The sequence below is a fragment of the Erithacus rubecula genome (genome assembly GCF_903797595.1).
Source record: "Erithacus rubecula genome assembly, chromosome: 3".
NCBI classification, from domain to species: domain Eukaryota; kingdom Metazoa; phylum Chordata; class Aves; order Passeriformes; family Muscicapidae; genus Erithacus; species Erithacus rubecula.
In genome coordinates, this window is record NC_136689.1 from 128,912,736 (window position 1) to 128,935,541 (window position 22,806).

Here is a 22,806-nt window from a genome sequence, read left to right on the forward strand (position 1 = left end):
TCAGACTTAATCTTGTGTGCAGGTTGTATGAATGCTGATACAGTGTAACACTAGCTTCCCTGAAAAATGCAAAATGATGTGAATCCAAGAAATGTGAAATATTATTTTAAGTAATCCATAGACTCAGAAGGACTTTTCTGAGGTCTACTGAGCACAGATGGTAGATTTGTAGCTGCAGTTCTTTGATTTGCAGTTTCACATTAATTCTGGATTAAGAAAAGGGGTCAGATTTTGTTTTATTTTCATCAAGATCTTTCCTATAGTCTTTTTTCCCCACGGAGTACAGTACACAACATACAATATGTGTTTTATTTCTAGCAGGAAAAATAATTTGTCATTCTGCAGCAGGCAATCAGCTTGTGAAATGGTTGGTTTCTTCGTTCCAAAGCCTATGTTTATAATGTCCTATTAAAATGTGTACAACATCCTAAAATTAAAATCTGGGAAACAAGGAACCTAATGCATATATGAAGCTTTTTTGTAATTGTTTGCCTGAATTGTTAGATCTTTATGCAGTGCCATACTAAGCTTTTAAGACAATTTTTCTTACTCTCAGTAGGATCTATTGTAAAGCCATTTCAGTAATTTTCCATATATTCAGTGTTTTAAAATTTAAATATTTTGTGACATTCCAGTGGTGTTGCTTCACAAACCTTTATTCTGTACATATACATATCTCTTCAAAAGTAGTAAACAACCCATGCATCTTCCCAAAGCAATGTTACAATGACACAGCTATTAATATATATCTGAAATGGTGTTGTGTAGTTCAGGTAGATGTGGACTTTTCAGGGTTTAAAAAAATTATTATTTTCCCTAATCTGTATTTTATGAATTCAAAATGTTCTTCAGAATTTAAAAATGAAGGCTTTAATTTTACAATATATATTTTTCATGCATTATATTAGCGGAAGAAAAACTTTCTCAAAGATATTTTTCATGAGAGTCAATAAAAAAAAAGTGAAAATATTATGAGGATGTTCATTTTCACGTGTCATGAGTCAATTTGTTCCTGCTACATCTATCAGAGGGTGAGCCTTGTCACAAAAAGAGAATTGCTTCTTGGTATAGGGAAAGATCATGATCTGTAAGCTCATGATCTGAAGGAAGACTAATAAATAAAGCTGCCGGAACCCTTTTCAGATTAACTGTAAGGATATGAGATTAAATCATAAAAACCAGAACGAAAACAACGAATTGAGAGAGTGAGCAGCTGCAGAGTTGCACAACAGCAGTATTTATTTTCCAGGCCAGCAGACACAGTAAAGATACATCCTATTTCCTTCTTCCTTGTTTTCTACTGTCAGAGACATATATGTATTTGGGGATTTATTTTCTATCAACCCTCTTACTTCAGGGGAAAAAAAAAAAAAAAAGATTTTTAGGGTGATTTCCAGACACTATATAGGAGGCTTGGAGAATGCATTTTATTCTGAGTAAGAAATGCAAACAAGAGGCTACTTGGGTATGAATGGGCAGGATTTGTGCATGTATTCTTTATGAAAGGTATACTGCTGCTTCCCACATATAAAGGCTTTATTCCATTGTGTTACCAATGCAAGTAGTGTTGAAAGTGGTTTCCTGTGTCCCTTTCCTTCCATTCTTGGGAGGAATGCCAGTATGAGCTGGCAGTGTAGGATCTGTCTTTTGGGACTGCAGTGAGGGTGTCTGAGTGTGAACAGAGAGGAAGAAGAGACCAAAACAAGAGAAAAAAGGAGAGAGGAAAAAAGCAAGCATAAGTGAGACAAGAAACATGAAAGAGCAGCATGAATTTAAAAATGAAAATGTGTGTCCATCTGTTTCATGTTTACATCTTTTTAAAATGATTCTTCTTTAATTGTTGGCTCGTGAACAACTGACACTGAATACAGAACTTATGTTAGTTTATTGCAATTTAAAATATGACAAATGTAACATTAAAGTCAGACAATTGTGCTTCCTTTGGAAAAGCTGAAAACTGCCCATTTCCTGAGATTATCACCATTCTTCTGCTGCCACACTTATGACATGTCAGTGTAGTGCAACCTCTGCTTTTGATTGTTTCTATTTCTGAGTACCTGAGTTGATTTCCAGGCTAGATGTGCTAAAACCCCTTCACTTGGAGGCTAAGCATATTCAAAAGCAAAGTATTTTACTTGATTCTCAAGTAAAATAGAGGTATTTTAACTTTTTTACCTATTTTTTTTACCTGCTGAAATATTTAAAGAGAGTGAGAAATATTGAAATAATTGCGTAGAGACAATATTTAAATTGTGTTGGTGTTCAAGAGTCAGATTGATAAAGCTGTGTGTAGATTTGTACATGCTCAGAGAACAGTTTCTCTATACCTTTTAGAATTCTTTATGCAAGGCATAAAATAAATGATTTTTAAAAATATTTTTACCACCACAGTAGCAGAACCCCCACAATTGTTGACAAGCATAATTATATTCTTTCACTTAATGAATAAATCTAATACTTTGTACTAGAAATGTGCAGGTTGTGTTTAAAATGGAGTCAATATTCTTTTCCATGGATGACTGCAAAGGCCTCACAGTGACTTTCCCTGTGCTACCACAGGATGCAAAGGATTTTAGTAACCTACAGTAGTTTTAACATATTAACTAAAGATTTAAGTTTTACAGGATTTGAATTGCATCTAAATAAGGCTTTGTATTTGTCTTCCTACTGCCATTCCAGCATTTTATACCACTTTAATAGTCCTTAGAGCTGTAGAGTGAAACCAATGTCAATCTGAAAACTGGTCTCAGTAGTTTTGCTTTTGTTTCTTATGCTTTCATTTCATTGTATGCTTTCTATGATTCTTGACATAATAGTTTAGAACAAATAAATTAGTTTTTTCTTCACAGAACTGCTCTTTTAATTATTTAATTCATCTACACATAGGATTGAGGGTGTAGGTCAGCTTTACATGGATGTTCCAGCTTTCAGGTAGAAACTGAAGATAAATTTATCTGTAGTCTCAATCACAAATGACATTAAAAATAATTTAAAAACAACTATGGCCAGAGGAAGCAATTGAAATTTATGGGAAGACAGCCAGAGAAAGTGAAGTATTTAATTATTGAGAAGTACCTTGGGTCCAAGAAAGTCAGAAATCCTTTAGTGCAGAAATTTTAACAAAATAATTAGACACTAATGACAAGGATTAAGCTTAATGAAGGTGAAGATTTTGATATAATTTGTAATGTAAGGTCTCTGTAAAGAGTTCCTGAATGATATTTACATTGTTAACAGTCCAGACTACCTATAGTGGATGCACTTGGTTTCTACCTGTCCTTTTTAGCTTGCAATGGGTTGTAGTGTATGCATTCTGTTCTAACTTCTGGAAAAGAGACAGAGCTTTTTCTGTCCATTACCCTTGCAGAACTCTGTGTTTTCTGAGAAATTAAACTCCTTGTACAATTCTTTTTCTCCTAATATTGGTTTTGTGGATCTCCTGCTCACATGAGCAGTGTCCCCTCTGACAAAAAGTTCAGGATGTGCAGCACTGAATGGCTTCAGTGGGGAGTTTCTGAGCTGTGCATTACTTCCCTTCCTCCCCTTTTATTTTTTCTAACTGATTATGATACCTTTTATGATTATTTTAAGGTGAGTCATTATCTAGATGTAGAACCTATATCAAGTAGCATTGGGCCTCTGAACAAAGGGGTACAAAGCTACAATTTTGGATCCTTTTTTGGGGAAAGATAATGGTTTGTAAAAGAGAGAAAGAGAATAGGAAAATTCTAGAACTGTAGCAGAACTAACCTACATTGATAAACAGTCTGAAACTGCCATGTTCCTTCTCAAACAATAGAGTGTTTTAAATAGGAATATAACAAAAATATTTAATTCCAACTTTAAGTGACAATGCTAACTCAGCTGCAATTATTCCCCACAGTGAGCTAATCTCATGTAGATTTTAGGGAATTTCATTTTCACTGTTTGCAGTAGAAAGCCTTTTTCAAAAATAATTCCATTACAACCTGATGCTTTTATTTTGCTTACTGTTACTGATTATTTTATTTTTTTCTCAACTGACATTTGTTGCATGCTGCTTATTGAAGGCTATCACTATCAGATTTTTCTCAATCTTAAGCTCAGGGAAGTCTGGATATTCAGTGCTGGTATTTGGTATCTTTGAAGGGCAGTTTGGCCTTCAGTTGCAGTGTTACATTTCTGTATAGCACTACTGTGTCTTTATTTGTGCTAAAAGACTGTTAATAACCTAAATCTGTAAGCACAATCCTATAAAAAAGAAATATCAGACAAATTATAAATTATTTTTAAAAATTAATGAGACCAATACCTTTCTGATTGAACATATCTTGAAGTGCAGTTTTGTTGACCTTGCATAAACTTGAATGTTAGATCTTAGTGTGTGCTCATAATCCTTAGTTGTACTGACCTCTGTTCTTGGGAGGCTAAGTTCTCTTAAGAAGTATAACAAATTTTTAAAAATCTCATATTTTAAAAGAAATGGTGTGTAAGGGTAAATAAAATGCATCCATGGAGTGTACCTGAGGGAAATTTCTAACATTTGGTAAAGAACTCTGCAAAGTCAAATTTATTGTTTCTAGCAGCCAAGTAATTCTGGGATCTGCAGGAAGCAATTACATGAATGGCTTTTTGTTTTCATATTTTTTACCATAGACTGAAATAAAATAAAAGTTGTTACTGGTGCAAATTCTTTGGCTTTTCCTTTGTTTCTCTAGAAGTCACAAATGATAAAGAAATCACTTCTGTAGTGCAATTTAGTTGTCACTTATCATTTACCTGGTAAGATTAAAAATTTTAGTCACTGTCAATCTATTTTATTAAGTCAGATTTGAGGAAACATGTAACAAAAATGAATATTATAGGACCAGGGTGACCATATTTTCATAATTCAAAGTTACATTATTAGGCAGTACGATTTTCTTTCTTCCTTGTCTTTAGCATGATTATTCTTTTTTTTTTTTCCTGCCCCTTCTTCAAATACTGAAATGTCCTTATAGAATTATTTATTTATTTAGTTATTTCATTACCTCATTTCTTCCTTGTGTCACTCTCTCTTTTTCACTGGTGTGAGATGCAAAACCAAACTCTGGCTAGGCATTGAAAGTGCTTTCAAAGATATACCCATGATCTGCTTTCACCTAAAGACAAATATTCTTTTCTTCTCTAAGCCACTTCTTTTACTTTCCCCCTGTTGTAGTTCACTTATTTTCCTCACTTTGCAACCAGTAATTCTCTAATCATTTCTAAGTGTCCTTTCAGCTTTATGGTGAGCTAATTGGATACTTCTCTCCCAAGATTTGAAAAATCTGAATTTTGTGCCTTTCAGAAAAAACAGAGCTCTCTACAGAATGAAGACACAGACATTTTAAAGGAGTAGTTGCAGCAAAGTAGTGCAGTACAATGTCATTTCAAGTTAAGCAGGAAATGTAGGTGACCTGAAGTCAGTGACTCTTAAAGTGGAGTTTTAAAATCCCAGGTAATATCTGTATATGATATGCAGTGGGTTGTGTATAAATGTAACTTGTTCTGGCTTCCTGCACTATGCAGCTCTGTGCCCTGTAATCATGCCCTGGTGTTTTTAGAAAATGACATCAGTGGGTGCCTGGTTCTGCAGCACTGAGCATGCTGAAATTGCTATCAGGGACCTCAAGAAGTGTATCATCTTCATAGAATATCGAGAGGTTACATTGCTCCAAACACAGTTTTCCAAATTTCTGGTGCACTGTTTTGTCAGCTGGTATTACATGCTTGAATTGGCCCCTGGATGTAGTTTATCTGCCTAAGCAAGTTTCTGTTGTGCAGCTTGTAATAGGATGAACCATGGGGTTCACTGCAGAAACCCCATTTTCTTTCTAAGAAGAAAATGACAAGGACAAGATTTCTTATGGTAAGGTTGTGAAAGAAAAAATTGTTTTTTAGCTGCTGGAAGTTAGATTTGTATTGGCTTTGTAATGAAAATGCTGGACTTTAAATAAGTTCTTGATGATCACTTAAAGAAATTTTAAAAATACCTAGCAAGGCCAAGGAGATTAAAGCAAAAAAACTTCTGATTTTCTTTATAATGCCAAATAAATTGGTGAGCTTCAGAAGGACATTGCATTCTAATGTTCCAAATCAGTGCACAAACCAGATTTTTTGGAAGAGGTGGATTAATTTTAATTTAATCTTTTTTGACTCTGGCATGAGGTGCTGGGCTGACAAAAAATTACCTGCTTCAGTTGCATCTTTATGCTGCAGTTAGAACTGTGAAAAATATTTAAGCTAGAAGAGGAATCACAATTAGTTCAGCAATCTCAACCCTTGAATATAAGAAATTTGACAACTCAAAGGATAGTTCTGTATTTCCACCTCCTCACGAGGATGAGATAGTTGCATTTTATTCCTAAAATGGACATGTAGTGATTCATCTTCCTGTACCATTTATTAACTGGGTCTGGAACAAAAAAGTATTCTTGAAAGAAGCCAAATTTAACTTGGATATGCATTTCTTAAAAAACAATGTATTTTTTATTTTTTGAGTGCTTCTCGTGTCTCAAGTACAGACAATGAAGACTGAAGAATTGACTTTCATTTACAAAATATATATCAATATTTGAAGCAAGAAATCTGATATTCTGAATAAAGTAAAATAGATGTAAAGTATAATTTAATTTCTATTCAGTAGATTTTTTAATGCAGACATTCTTTCTAAAATTAGAACATCAATTATAAAAACCCTGAGAACCAGAGTAAGAAGGAAAAGAAGAAGACATATTACTTAAATAATGGAAAAGATAGGAATATTTTGTCAGTGGAACTCAAACTCTCGAGCTTGGGGGTTTAAGTGCAGTAATAACAGTGGCTCAACTTCTCAAAAAAATTATTTTGGATGGTGATAAACTGCATTGCAGTAATGACTGATGCACTAGCATAGATCTGGATCCTTTTCCAGAACTTTACTACTCTGCTTCTCCTTCAAGTAATTGATATATTATATATATATTATATATATATATATATAATATATGAATGTTTGTGTCCTTTTAGCAGACACTCTCAAAAGCTGTCAGTTGTTTTTGGGGTTAAGCCTGGTGAAGCTAGCCAAACCAGGAGATTTTGCTGAAGGCAAGGATTTGAAATTTCACACTCTGTGGCATATAGATATTTCTTTCAGAAGCACTTTTTTTCTGTCTGAAAATGAGATTTAAAAATTTATTCTGTGGTATGTCACCAAGTATCATGAAGCCTTACAGTTACAACAATCAATTATGAAATTAACCTTAACTCCCTTCCCAAGTGGCCAATGATGCCTTTATTCCAGTAAAATAGAGCTCCTGTATTAAATGGAAATCTTTCCAAAGTATAATATTTACACAGCCTTAATGCTTATAAAATCCAGGCTCCATTACACTGTCAAAGGAAATAAATTCCAGAAGTGTGTGATCATCAGGGAAGTATTCTTCTGATATTCCAATCAGCTGAATATAGGAGCAACCCAGGAGACCATAAATCTCATAATGACATGAAAGGAAGATAAATTAGTCTCTTTGAACTCATCCCCAAGATATGGGAGGCTCAAATTTTTAACTGGTGGACTGAACAGCAAAAATTAATAAACAATTCAGTGCATAAATATATTGTCATAGCTCTGTTAATTAAAAGACTGATTTTAATCTTACTGTCATTTGGAAAATGATCTATCTTTTAGTTTGCACATACATTAGTTTTTGATTCCATCACAGATTACATGGACTCATTGACACCCAACACAAGTTTGGGCATTTAAGGACCAAATCAGTCATGTGAAAGAGATATGGCAATAAATCTCAAGATCATTTCCAAGTGAAAAAAGTAATTTCTAAAATTAATTAAGCTTTCAAATTTATTGTGAATAAGTGCCAATTTCTGCAGTGTATAACCATCATGGATTTCAAGATCAACATAGTTGTTATTTTCTTTATGTAACAAGCAAGTTTACCATCAGCCTGCTCTCCAAAAAAGTGCTTGTGTAAAGGATGTGGTAACTGTGGTAACTGTGCCTTTAATGAAAAAAATATTATTTCTTAATCTGAATGTATATATTGGAATAATTTCAGTTGAGGGCATTTACATGGTCAGTAATCATTGTTGGACTGTCGTAGGATTTATTTTTTTTGCTGACTGTTTCCTTAGATTTTTATAACTTGGAAAACAAGGGATATAAATACAAACTGCCTGTGAGCACTGAAGAAATTAACTTGCACCTTGAATACCTCCTCTTGAAATGGTATCTGCAAGCTGTTAGTGAGTGTATTTTCAGGTTCTAAACTGTTAGTGAGTGTATTTTCAGGTTCTGTTCTTAGTATTTTCCGATCTTAATCATGCATAATACTTTCTTAATAGTATTTTAAAGCACCTTTTGTGTTTTTGAAAGGTGAAAAACGATCACTTTTTATGAAAATGAAGAACAGAAATCTCTTCTGTAGCAGATGAAGTTTTCAGTGCAGTGTTTCAAAAATCAATCAAATTTCTGTTCTAGGCCAGCAGTTCTTGTCTAGTAGACACATCTCATTGGTGAACCATCCAGAACTGCAAATGAGGCATAAAGCAGGATTCATGTACTGTAATGAGGTGCAAGGAAATATCAATTCATTGTAAGTCAGCTGAAGGTAAAATTGGTTGAAACATACTTTTCTAAACCATATGCTCTACAAGGTGCAGCATCTACTGAATATTGAGCCTTTTGTATCCTTGTATATTACACATAATTGTCTACTTTTCCCATCAGTGTATGGAAAATTTGATTATCCTATTGTATAAAGGAGCTATTCCTTTAGTCAAGGGAATGAAGTCTCACTTAGGTCTTTTCTAACTCTGATTCTTCCACCTTGATAGTACTCCTTTAATATTTTAGAAATATTATTTATATATTATATACTGTTTGTATGGACATGGACAAATGTACGTATTCATACTAAAAGGTTAGAATGCCTAGCTATTACAGTAAACTATCAGACCTCTAGGAAAGCAGAGAACAGATTATGGGACTGTCATTTGACCCAGGGTTTCAAGACATATTTTGTGAGGATGTACTTCTCCTCTAGGAAGCTGACCAGCCTTGCAGAAATGAAAAAAAATTAGTAGCATTTATAAATTACTTTAGTACAAAATAGAATTATGCTCTTGCAGGTTGGAGAATAGATTTGTACATTTATTAGAAAAATAGGTTGGTTTTCTTGTTTGCTAAATGCAACTTCTGTCTCAGTAGCTCTTTATATAAATTGTGTCTTAGGTCAGGATAGTGATTTAGAAAACCCATATCCCTAGATTTGAAGGCTTCTTTTTTATACTGATATCTACCATCAGTAGGAGTTTTGCTAGAAACCATGAAGAACCCTAAAACACCTGTCTTACATGTGAGGAAAATGCATGAGTTAGAAAAAGGGAGAGAATGCACACATCTGGATTTTTTTTGGATATGGTATCAGAACATAGGTAAGGCAGGAACTGGAAAGTGTTCTCAGATCTAGCAATGGAAATGAAACCACAGATTTATATTCCTTCCTCCTAAATAAAGTAATTAGACAAGCATAAGAACACTTCATTAAATCTATTTTGGGTGCTCATACATTTTTGAGTCACATGATTTTTTCCCCTCTGCATGTTCTTCTTTCTTTCTTTTAATTACACAGGAAGAAAAAGGTAGCTAGTTTTCCAAACTACACTCCTTAGTCATCTACATTTAGGTGGGATGAATCTGGGTGTCTTTGTTGTTAAGGTCAAAACATCTAAATTCAACCTCTGAATTTGCCTAAAAGCAGTATCATCTTTATTTTTAAGCATAGACTTCCCTAAGCAAGGGAACTGGCAAGTGAGGTAGAACAAGAGAGTGGAATTTTATGGTGGACCAAGCAAGTTGTATATATTGTGTAATATTCAGAAGGAAAATGATAACAGAAATAATTAAAATTATACATTTTATGTAATTATTTGCAACTATTCAATGCCTTGTCATATTTAAATAAAATTTCCCATATTGCCTTTCAGCTAATGTATTAAAGAGAATTCCACAGAGATGTTCAAGAAGCCATAACCTATACTGAGCTAAGGAAATTAAAATATAAGTCAAAGTTATTAATCTTAAAAATAATTATACTGGGAGGTATACCCAGTAGTGAGGCATACTTACTTATTCATTTCAAGAATTAGTACTGTTGTGGTATAGTCTATCATAATAAATAACAAAATGTTTTCAAATTATAATTTTCCTATGTCTTTTGTCTAAACTTTTGGTTTTTTCCCCTGTCTTACTCATCCTCAATGCTCTATGTGTGTGTGGTCAGTGCCAGTTTTTGTATGTGTCCATACCAGCCCTAACAGTAGTATTTCCCAAGTGAACATATGGCACATTTCCTAATATCTGTGTCAGGAACAAAGTTAGACCTACCATTGTGTTATCTGAGTTTTAAAAAACGTAAAATTATTTTATCAGTAAAAGTATTTAAGTCATCTAACATTTAACTTTCACAAGTCTTTATTTGTGAATTTAGATTTAGATTTAGAATTTCATTAAAAATAAACTGATGAAAAATGTAAATTCTCAGCTTCTAAGTATTTTATATGTAGAATATATTAATTCCTAAGTAGTAAGTATTCAGGCAAAAAAAATATCATGTTTAATTAGCTTGCTACTTTTTAGGAAGTTTTAAAGCCATCCTGATCAGTGCACCATGATTATTTCTTTTATTTACTTAGACCATGATGAGATGCAGGGAAATGTGTTGCTTTGTGTCCTCACAGAACTCAGCACATCTAATTAAGAACAGTTGGCACTTTTGTACTTAGGAAATCCAAAGCTGATCTGGAATTTCCCTTTCAAGACTTGGCTTTTTGGGCTGTACTCCTTAACTTCCTTGAGAATCTATAGATGTTGAGGTTAGTTTTGTCTTTTATTAAAGAACAGACAGCTTCTTACCTTTCTTCTCTGCGTGTTGAAGACACAAGTACTGAGAATGTTCAGAGATGGGAATATCGAGATACCTGTAGACTGGCAGTTTATTTTATCCTCAATATGAGTGGGTTAATGAGAGCATCCTCTACCATTCTGAGTACTGTTGTACTTGCTGGGTGAGTTGGTGACTGAGGGACCGTGCACAGGCTGCTTCCACTGGCACCAGAGCAGCTCCAATATTTGGAAATGTGCTACAGGCATAGTGTTGAACTGCGCTTTTGGGCCTTAATCCAAAGTCTGTTGGCATGCAGTGTTATCCCTGTTTTCACTGGAATTAGGCTACTTAAACACTTGATGCTACAAGGAATGTATTTCAGCAGACTTTGGAACAGCAAAGTTCTAGTGTCCTACACAGCAAGTAAGACAAGGGCTTGGGGTAGACCAGTGGCATTGCTCTTACCTGAAACCTCAATCACATCACTTAAGCTTCATATCCTAAAGTACTTAATAAGGAATATGCTTACAAGGTTTGTGATAATTAACTGTTTTTTGAAGTTTATTTTAAGGATAAATTGTTATTATTTCATTGTTTGGTATTATTGCTGGTGGAACAGGAGATAAACTTTTGTGAGTCCTTTGTGCATTTGATGCTACTAACAGCAAGTCTGAAGAAGAAGGAGTTAAATGCACCTGAGAGGCTGTTCCATGAGCTCCAGAATCAGTACAACCTGCAATGGTATCTCATTTTTTGTATCTTAATTCTGTGGTGTGGTGGAGGAAGACCATAGCTTAAGCATTTTTTCTTATCTCTTTTGATAATTTTGTCAAAGTTCAGATGGTAGTGTTGTGGCTATTTACTGATCATACTTTGTCTTTCTGCTGTGAAAGTCAATGAGTTAATTGTTCTCAGTTCTACTCACTCTTCCTCTATGTACACTGACTTGTGTCTTTCTCCTCTTGCGATGATACAAATTTTCATAGAGATTACTGGAATTTAACTATATAAATATTTATGCCCTGTGAAATTACCCAATCTCCTCAAGCATATTAGTCATGATGATAGATGGTAATATGGAAGATAAAAGGGATAAACAGACTGTCCAGATTTCTAAGTCTCATCTATTGGCCTAAACTTGTACTAAAGGGAGAGTATAGATTAATTTGAATAGCTACATGGGAGAAATATGAAGGACACTGAAAATAATTAAATAAATGGAATACCTCAAAAAAAGAAACAAAGAAATGTGAAGATACTGAGAAGAAAACACAAGAAAAAACCCTAATATTTTATGGTGTAAGATGAGGATGAATTTACTTTCTTCTACATTGCTATAGTTTGGTAGTGGATATTTTCTGTAATGAGGTTTGGTCTCTTAGCTGGAATTTCAGTATCTTCCATTGTAGATCTGTGACCTGACTACCAAGGATTAAAATCAGTATCACTTTTCCATTCTTGGTTAATGTTTAACTCAGTGAATTAAATAGTTCTTTCAATATTTAATTATTTTACGGGAGAGTGAACAGTGTCAACAGCAAAGACAAATTCCCTTAGGAATAACCAGGGGGATGTTGATAAGAACTTTGTGGGCATATTTTAGGAAGCCAGCAGAGAAACCTGGGACTCAGTTTTCCATGCTTCCTAACACTGTTCTAACTGCCAGACTACCTGAAATAAGAAGAATGTTGCCAGCAGAACCAGAAGATTCATTTTTACAATTCTTGGACAGACTCTGATGCTTCCCTGTAGCCTGGATTTAGGTACTTTTATCCTTTTGGGTTTGAAGCTTTATCAGTATCCCTTTCTTTATTATTTCCTATAGTAGATATTCAGAATACTGGCTTCTGTGACTCCTGTTGTTATGTGTTTAAATTTGCAATTGTAGATTTTCCATTAGTTGCTAAAGTTCTCTTGTGAAACTGAACCTTTGAACATTGATGTGATGAAATACAAATGGGTGTGTGCTTTACTCCAAAAGAAATCTGCTTGCATTTCACTTGTAGTAGTGAAGTGAAATGCCCATCCTAGAATGGAATTTCCAATAGTCCTTAAAATTATGTCCCACCTTGGAGCTTCAGTTGGCTGACCCAAAAGGACTTTTTACAAACAGTAATAACACAATGTTATCTAAAGTCCAAGGCCACCATTGTTAACTTATCTGTTTGAAAAGAATTTGCTCAGAAGTTTTTTCTTTTCATAATGAATATCAGTCAAAAAATATTTTAATCATGAGTATTTAAATAAATGCTTTGATAAGGGCATATTGGAGAGTGAAGGTGGTGTAATAGAGGTATTTATACGCTATTAATTACAAAATTTTATGTAGTATCTAGATGGAAAAGATAGTAGACATTAAACTTTCTGCACATTTAAAAGATCCCTCTTTTAACCCCAAACTCCAAGTGACTCAGCTCTACAATTTTCTTCAGCGTTTCCATCAAACTGTACTTACATACTATCCAGTAGATTAGAATGAAATTGAAATTGAATCCAAATTCTTGATAGTATCTTTATCACAGAAAAATCTTTGTCTTATAAGCTGTAATATATAGCTTTAATAACTTTGTATGACTCTACCTTGTTTAAACTACAAAGTCCTGTGAAATCTTTTTTATATGCGTATAATAAGTGATGCATGTAAGTAATGTTTGAGATAACATTTATACATGTTGTCAACTTTTGTATAATAGATTTACTTTTCTGAAATCTAGAGTCAGTTCAAGGAAGTTTAATCTTATGTTTGAAATATAAACATTTTATGTAAATTTGAAAATGCTAATATTTGGGATCTTTCTAGATAACTTTTCTTCTTAAAAACTTGTATCTGGTGGACTTTTATTAAGATTCAGTTTGGCTACAGGGAGAGGTATCTGTATGGACCTCAGTGTAGTTTGGCTTAATGGATCCAATGATGCTTTTTCAGGCTTGTCTTCCCATTTTGAAATAGGCTGTCAACCATGTCAAGTAGTTGTTCAGACTGTCTAGTACTCACTTTACTCTTTCTCCGCAATATCTTTGAAGTGCTTGGTTTTCATTTCCATGAAATCCTCGATAAAATTTGAGTTAAAATGAAATGTATTATTATTAAACCATAAATAGCAAGAGCATGTACGTATATATTTTTTCAAGTATAAATACACCAAATACCATAATGAAGATCACTGTCAAGATTATTTTAATGAGGCCCTCAAAGGATAGGAAATGCTAGAAACAGAAGTACTTGAGCAGTGCTTGGCTTACCTGGTGCTTATTAAGTACACAATTAGGGGTGTTCCAAAAAAAGAAGCCTGTGCATATAGGACCTCTTTTTATTCTAATTTCGGTTTTGGAGGGCATAGAGTGGGAGACTTGAAGAACAGAAAAGGAGATCTCAAGTTAAATATCAAAAAGGTAGAAAACTAATCTCTGTCTATTCCAACATTCTTATGTGAAGAGGGTATAATTTTCTGAATGGTAGAAATGATACTAAATTACTGCCCTTCCCAACAGAAATTTTTTAATGTAAGAAATAGTGACACATTTGAAGATCTGTAACAGCATTGAAATAAGATAAATAGTGCCTGTACTATTTTGTTCTCAAACAACATCAACGTCCAGAAAAAAGATTTTATGTGTGATTCTACTGATTTCTTTACATTGCCAGTTTCATTCTGGTTCTTGAAGGATGAGTACTTTAGCAGGCAGAGCCTACTCTGCTCATGCTCTTTCATTCCATTCCCTTCAGCCTCTTCATGTTAGGTCTCCTCGCTTCCTTGATTCTTCTCAGGTGAATGATGGCATTTTGGAAAAGGTGGAAGTACCTAAAAAGAGATGTTAGTAGGAAGTCCACATTATAGGGTCAACACACTATTCTAGGCCACATAATAACTGTAGGAAACAATTGTTTATTGGTTAAAGGGTCTCTTGGAGTGTGTTAGAAGGGTCGGAAAGAAAGGCAATTCTGTTTTATTCTGTTCCATTCATTTTTAAAAATAAAAAAAATAGTATTTTAAATCAACAGGACATTAAATTTTGATGAGAATTCCAGATGTCTGAAAAAATAGATATTTGCACAAACCCCATTTCATTATAGCTGAAATTTCTGCTAGCAGCAATTATGAAATATTTGCCTTTAAAAGTATTCTTTGACTTTATTTTTTTCCCTATGTGCATGAGTTTCTGCAGAGTAGTCTTTATTCCTTACTCCAAAATAAAATTTAGAAATAAATTTAAAATACGTGTCTTTTGTCAGTAGTTATAGGACAATCTTTAAAAAAAAGAGAAGGAAAAAGAGTCTATGCCCTTACTTCCATTTTACATATCTGAGAATGAAGACTTAGAAAGATGAATGTCAAATGTTCAGAACTTAGTTGCAGCTATGGGAGCATTTTGACTGTGATGTCCATTCATAAAGCACCCAAAAAATGGTAGTGTACTTGAAATATGTGATAAAATATAGGTCTTGTAACAGTACTACTCCATGGTCAACATGGGCTCTGAACTGTTAGGTGGTGAATATTATACTGATCAGAATGCCTTGAACTTTTGGGACAAGATTACTCTGTTTCTTGGAGCAGATAAGAGAATTTGGTTTGGTTTTTTTTTTTTTTTTTTGTTTTTTTTAATTGAATTAATCTAAAGGCATATTTTCTTGCATTCCAAACATAAATCCTCTGTAATATATGTAAGGTGGTTACCAAGTATTACTTTTTCATTTTATTATAGTAAGACAACCACAAATACCCATCAGTTTCTACTTCAGGATCTCAAAAATTGCCAGCTTTGACAGACATAGGGCTGATCACTTGTATCACAAATTGTTATACATTGCTCAAATACAATGCTTTCATAATGCACAGTATGCAATGGACGGAAAAACAGGTATTAAAAACTATTTTGGGTAGTACTTTGTAGGGTTTCACATGATTTTGCAAACAGTTATTAGCAGATATTGTCATGTCTTAAAAAAAAAAAAAGAAAAAATTAACAGGGGTAGTGGGGTGGTGGGGAGTTGCATATCTATCATTTTACAGGGGCCAGGAGATGAATTTGTTCCCATTTTTCCTTTTCTTTTAAAATCTGTGCTGCCATCCTTCTGGCCAAAGAAGCCTGGATGGCTTCGGCTTCTTCTTTCTGAGCACATCAACACACTTGAATAAGCTGGAAAGATGCTTATTCCCACATCATCTGAGATTCAAATTGCTTTCAGTGGAAGAGCTTTCATAGTGGACTTCATTTTATGTTGGTTTATTTGAGGATTTTTTAATTAGTGCAAAGATACTAAAAGCTGTGGATAGAAAATTAGATATGATAAAGAAAATATTTTTAATTCTTATTTTTTAATTTCTCAGTGATAAAATTTTCTGTTCTGTTACATAATGTCATCCTCCAGCAAAAGCATTAAAGAAAAAAAAAAGCTTTTTAGTCAGGGATACTTATTTTCTGTGCATTTCATGGTATTCACAAGGCAAGCTGTGTTGCAAAACCTCACTCTGTTCTGTTAGATGACTGATTCTGCTTCTTGCTCTTTGATATTTGATACTTACATGTACCAGTACACAGGCTCCTAAAATAGTGGGTTTTCCTGGAAGTAGATGGGTTTGGAGCACCCTAAGAAGTGATTGATTTTTCTCAGCTCTATCATGGCTGATTCAGTGCAATAAACTTTTAAAAGATGCTGAAGGCGTTTCGTTTTGAAATGCAGTGCTTATATATAATGCAGCTATTCCTTTTAGTAATTGCTCAAGTTTGCACGGTGAATCATTGCCTTGATACTGCATGTACAGTCCCTGACAGGGTGGTTACGTATAGAATGTATACTGTTCACTTCAGTCATGAATTGATACTACATTTAAATGTTTGCACTAAAAACCTGTTATCTCAGATACAGTATAGCTTTTCAGATATGAAACAAAAGAGCTATTGTTACAGTCTCAGTGCTACATGTTGTTTATTATGTACAGAATTTTTTTAGAGTGGTCTTTCTGTCCTTCAGAATTGCCTTTACATTAAAAAAAAATAAGAATTCTACATACATGGTCACGGATATTAGTCATTTTTACAGGGGAGGGAAGGAGGAGGGGAAGATGCAGAAATCCTCCTCCTCTTAGACAGTAGTAACAGTGTGAGGATGCCTTGTCCTCCTTTTTTTTACTTCTGAGATTTTATTGCTGGCAGCCAGATGTGCTGAAACTCCTGACGACAGCATCTATTCACTGCGTGTTTTTAATAGGCTTAGAGAAATATGAGTAGAGTACATGAAAGCAGCTCAGCTTCACACTTGGGCTGGGAATGCCCAAAAAGCTTTCTGCTGTTTAGAATTCTTGCTACAGTCAGGAGAAAGCTGCTCGGGTGCTAAATCTTCTACGACTGAATTAGAAGAATAATGACTGTACAATTAACTATCAGCCCCTGCTCATTTAGGCACAGCTTTTACAGAGATCAGGAGAAATATGGAACTTGATTGGCATATTTGTATTTGATGGTGTGTACAAAATAGATGACTTTTAAGACAGGTGGTGAAGAAAAATAGAAGGGAAAGAAAGGGAGAAAATGCAATTTGAAACACTGCGCCAGGTCTGCAATTCTGTTTTATCTCATTTTCATGGGGTTTTCTCATCCCCTCCAAATATTTTGCAAAATGATCTTTTTGGACAAACGTTGAACAACACTAGGTAAGTAGAAATGAAATATTTTTGCTTTATCATTTCTATTTTTATGCTGATGGCAATCAATCTGCATGCTTTTCAGTGGGGTACTTTTATAACTGCACTCCTAGATATTAGTATTTTATGGTAGCAGTGAGTCTGTTAGTGTTTTTATGTTTTATGTAAGGATTTACATGAGAACTCCATCTGCAGAAATAAAGCCAGCAAAGACAGAATAAAATATTTAAGATGGTTATGTATCTTTCAAGTACATTAGCTGCCATTAGAAGCTAGCATTATTAGCTGTAATCCTTAAAGCATATGAAATATTCATAAACAAATTTGTCAGAGAAAATGATTTCTGTGTGGATATGGCAGTGAAAAGATTAAATGCTCAGAGATATGTCTGTTTAACCATACATAATTTATTGGAAGATGCAAATTAGTAGTCCTGCATACCTTTTGCAAAATAGAAAGCAGTTCCTTAATTTTAGAAGATTTAGATCCTGTGTGTGATGGTTTTCAGTGATGTTTTTAACTGGCCAAATTATAGCTGATTAGTGGATGCTTTGCAGCAGGTCAGCCAGCCCTGTAGAGTACCCTTTTGTGAATAGCTGTTGTTTTGTGGGAAATAGAAATGAAGTTGTTGTTTATTGGTGTGAGACAGTTTTTGATTTGGTTTTTTAGGATTTTTGGAGGGGTAAAATGAATTAATAATGCCACATTTCTGTGTCATTATTCAGTAAACATATTATAGTACCAATGTTTAGAACTTTTTCATATTGCTATTAAATATTAAACATAAAAATATTAATAATTTTATCTAAGAGAGTGGAAGTGCAGGTCAGGAAGAAAAAGAATCCTATAGTTTTTTATAAAGATAGTGCACTGATGGAAACATTCTGGAAAAAGGGTGGAAGTAATAGGCAGAGACTATATCCAGCATTTTAATCTTCTTCTCTGTCTCTGTGGAAGAAATCTCTTTTAAATGGGGTATTTTTTCTTAAATACAGGGATATTTGCACATTATACTTCAGAAAATTGTCATCATTTTCTTGTTAGGATTCTCTCCCTTACTGCTGATAATTCCCTTTAAAATATTTTAATATTTATTTAGTGTTACTGTTCTCAAGTTTTGCTATCTTGGTTATGAATTTCTAATTAGATATGTAAAATTATGTTGGTAGTTTTAGCAGTCATAGCCACTGCTTTGAATGAAGGTATTTTTAGATATATATGAAATCTGTATTCAGTGAGATTTTTCTTGTATCCCTTTGGTATACTGTGAAATATTTGAAGCTCTACAAAATGGAGCAATAATTTACGTATTCTCAGCTGTGATTGTAAAACTGTGCATATTTCCAAGTGCATAGTTTCAGGCCTGCAGCAACCAGCAAAGCCCTTAGCAACTGTTCTAATCAGTTACCATCCCAGTTCTGATTCCCTGGATCTGCTTTTGCAGATCACAGTACATGCTTTTTGTGGATCAAGGAGCATGTTTGCTATTTTTTTTTCTTTTTACAAATGCATGTACATGGTGCTTTTCGGTGCTTGTTTTGCTTGTGAGACTTGGGCAAAAGCTGCATATAGTATCAAGTCAAAAGAGAGGGTTATTTTTATTCATTTGCTGTGCCTTAGATTAGGAGTATATTTGTTCTAGAAGACTGGCAAACAAGAAAGGGTTAGGAAATGGAGCCTCTTATGGACTGTTTTACTTAGGACGAGAATATTTCTGTATTTATAAGAAGCAATGTTATATATTTCTAGGTATCAATGCTTTTGGCCTCAAGGAAACATTGTGCAATTCTTAAACAATATGCAGCAGTAATTGTGAGGGACTAATTCACGCTTTCTGTGTCTTTCTGATAGAAAAGTTAGGTGAAAGTATTTTAAGGTTTTTGAGTAAAAGATTCCCTTTTCTGAATAACTGTTTGTATTTTAGATCTGATCTAGATAAAAGGTCTTCAAAGAAGTCATCTATTAGTCACTAAAAAAATCTCACTGACATTTATTTAGAGGGTAGTCCTTTGATTGTCTTACTGATTTAAAAACTGTTCTATTTTTTTAAATTAAATGAATGCAGTATATAATTTAGGTAGATTTTTCACTTAAAGCTTTTCACGATAAATGTAAGACACTTGCTAAAAACGAATTGTTCATGCATTAAGAGTTTATGCTTCAGAACTGTGGTGTACCTCCAGCATGTAAGAGTCTGCTTTGATGAGGTGTAATGTGGTCTATCTCTTTAGTCTTCAAAGCTATATATTTTGTCCTTTGATGATCCTTTCTCCTTTGAATATGTTTTTTTTCTGTTTTTACATCTAAAAAGTACAGGTCAGAGTCCAGAAAGATAACAGCTGACATTACACACAGTGTGATTAACTGTTCCTGCCACAAAGTAATAAATAATGTGAAGAAAACAGGTTAATGCATACAAATTGTAGTGTAGATAATGAAGTGTAAAACAAAGTCTTAGGAAAGGAGGTAGTATACAGATGATTTTAATTGAATACGCCTTCCTCCTAAGTTTAATATCATCTGTTCTTGGAGTTCTTGTTCTTCAGTTTTTCAGAAAGTTTAGATATGCTGAGATTTTACTGAAGGAAATGTAGGAAACTTGGGCTTTGCTTTCTGATGCTATGCTAAACATTGACAGGAACATACATTAAACTGTTTATGATTTTCCATAAAAACTTTGCATGAATTGTGTTTTTATTTGCATAGTTTTGGCTTTGCAGTAGCTGATGAGAGGATCCAAATGATATTAAGCTCCTTGGGAGACAGATTGATTTTAGCACTTGAATGGGTTTAGTTATCCCCTCCCAGCAGCCTCTAATGGAGGATATTGCTGCTGAGTTCTCTTTTGCCAGCTACAGGGCAGCACTTCCCTGTAAGATGCTCTTGAGAGTGTGACAGAGAGAGCTGCTTTGCTGGGCCTCCCTCCTGCTCCTGCTCAGCTCTGTCTGACATCACCAACTCCAGCCAGCTGAAGCAGTAAGAGCTATCATTTTACCTCCAAATTGTGCTTCACCTGTCTTGGGGATTGTGGTGCTATCTCCTGGGTTATAAGTTATTTTTTATTGAAAAGTTTTTAGAATTACCTTACATTGGGAAGCCATAAGAATTGATTTGCATTTTGAGCATTTGGCAAATAGCTAGTTTATAGAATAATTCTTCATGTGTCCAGAAAAGAAATCAAGAGATCTTTCATGAAAACATACTATATGCTTACATTATATTCAAATTTTACAGCAACATCTCAAGGAGGTTTGCTTTTTTTTGCAGTCTAAAATTCGTCTGATTACTTTCAGTGGCATACTAATTGCTCAAATAACAAAATAAAATAACATTTTAAAATACGTTTTAAACCTTTAGTAATTAAGTAAGCTGGATTTTCAGACTACCATTTTCATTTAGAGTTTCGTGTACAAATACTGTGCTGTTGGATGCTCTATTTGTAGCAACATGCTTGGAGAAGTCACAATTGCTTTGGGCAGTATTCAGATTAACACTGCATAATGGGGAGCATCTCTTGTGACTGAAATGGATACAAAGTGTACAGAGGACTATCAATCCAATTTTGCTATTGCAGTTTATATTAGAAGCTTTTCTCAGAAAATGGAAAAGGATCAATTTACCTAAACTTGGCGTCTCACATGACATATCGTTAGGATTTTTTTACTGTTCTGTGAAAGTGAGTTTACAGTTTAGCTTGGCCACACAGGGGCATAAGATAACTAATATATTGAGCCTAAAACCAGTGCAAAGATTGTTCATCAAATTCTGTGTACAATAGAGACTTAGTATTTGTCTCATTTTGAAATTAGACACACCTAGTTTAAAAAAACAAATTGTATTTTCTTTCATTAAATTAAACTCCAGTGTTTTTGAAGACTCTTTTAAGAGTTTTCACTTTTGAAATCCCTTGGTAAGCATCTTTTACATAAATACATTGATTTTTTTAAAAGATTACTAAAATACCAAAATAAATTAGCTAGTTGGCAAAACTAGACATTTACAGTGAAAGTATCATTTTAGTAGAAACATGTTTCCTTTTAATTATTTGATTTTCTGTTTTGTTTCCTTGATATATCTAGTAGCTATTTACCAAAGTTCCATTTCATAATGAAGCCATCAAATGATGTCAAGAATTACTGTCACAGACAATTGCTATTTTTTATGGTGCTATTAATCATTACTTTGACATTGAAGGAGAAAGATCATTTTCTCTTCCTTATTGGGGAAAAAAAATGTCAGAATATTTCTTAGAATAGATTTGAGGTTTTTTTCCCTGACTATATTGGTTCAACATAGCAAGAGATTTTCTTATATTCTAAGAGAATGTTGCACTTTCAAATATTACTAGTCTAATAGCCAAGAAGAAAACCAACAAAATAGTCTTAGAACTGACAGTATATTCTGTGAAGAAATACTGCTAAATACTGTAATTGAAACTGCCTCTCCTCCCTTTTCAAAATTGGCTTGTCTGTAGCTATTTAACAATTTAGTTTGTTGGGATTTTCACATCTGCTCCTTTTTACCTCCATACTTGATTCATAGAATGCTGTTTTAAGTATATTCCTCAAATTTGTAGCTGATGTATTTTCTCAAATAATTAATACACAGTGTTGGTAAATGCATTTATTTGTATTCCTACCATGTAATTTTTCCCTAATGTATTAAAGACATAGCAAAGCTATTTCCTCCCCTTGTTCTTAACTGTGTCTTGCCTCAGACAATCAGAATTCCAAACCAAAGCTAATTCCAGTCCTAGATCTCTGTATTCCTATAGGAAAGTTGTCCATGTCAAATAATCCTTCAAGTTATTTTCTTCCTAGAATTAGAGAAATAATCCATATTCAGATGAATCCCTATGTGCAAATATATCTGTATATCTGTGAACTTCTCCAAACACAAGAGGAAGACTGGCAGCTGGGTCAGCAAGTTGTATAGAAAAGGCAGAGAGAAACTCATACAGATGTGTTTTTGGTGTTTTCTGCACCTTTGCCAAACATTCCTCACAGAGAACTTTGAGCTGCAAGTATCTAACTCCATTCATCCTTTGGCCCTTGATTTGCTTCTTTGGGACAAGTAGCATGATTTTTCTCATCTTCTTCTCATGTTTCTTTTTCCTTTGGAGGAAGCAACAGAATGTACCAACTTGCCCCAAAGCTATTTCTTTCTCAGAGGAAATTCTATATTCCATCCTATCTTGGCTGTTGGGTTTTGGATTTGTTTTTAAGTCCCTATTTTCTAGGAAAAACCATCCCTGTAACATTCTGTTACAGATA

At 33.9% G+C, this 22,806-nt stretch overlaps 1 protein-coding gene across 3 annotated transcripts in view; it reads left to right on the forward strand.

Annotated features, from left to right (window-relative positions):
* The window catches only part of RIMS2 (regulating synaptic membrane exocytosis 2), a gene marked incomplete at its 5' end in the record, with an annotated part of 445,281 nt that overhangs the window by 117,309 nt on the left and 305,166 nt on the right, over positions 1 to 22,806 (forward strand). For 2 of the 3 annotated variants that reach the window (XM_079301383.1, XM_079301384.1), the window contains one exon: positions 16,953 to 17,542. The exons of the other annotated variant lie outside the window; for it this stretch is intronic. In XM_079301383.1, the coding sequence (XP_079157509.1) occupies positions 17,421 to 17,542 (122 nt within the window). Of the gene's footprint in view, positions 1 to 16,952; positions 17,543 to 22,806 lie in introns of those variants that run through there. 3 annotated transcript variants of the gene reach the window in all.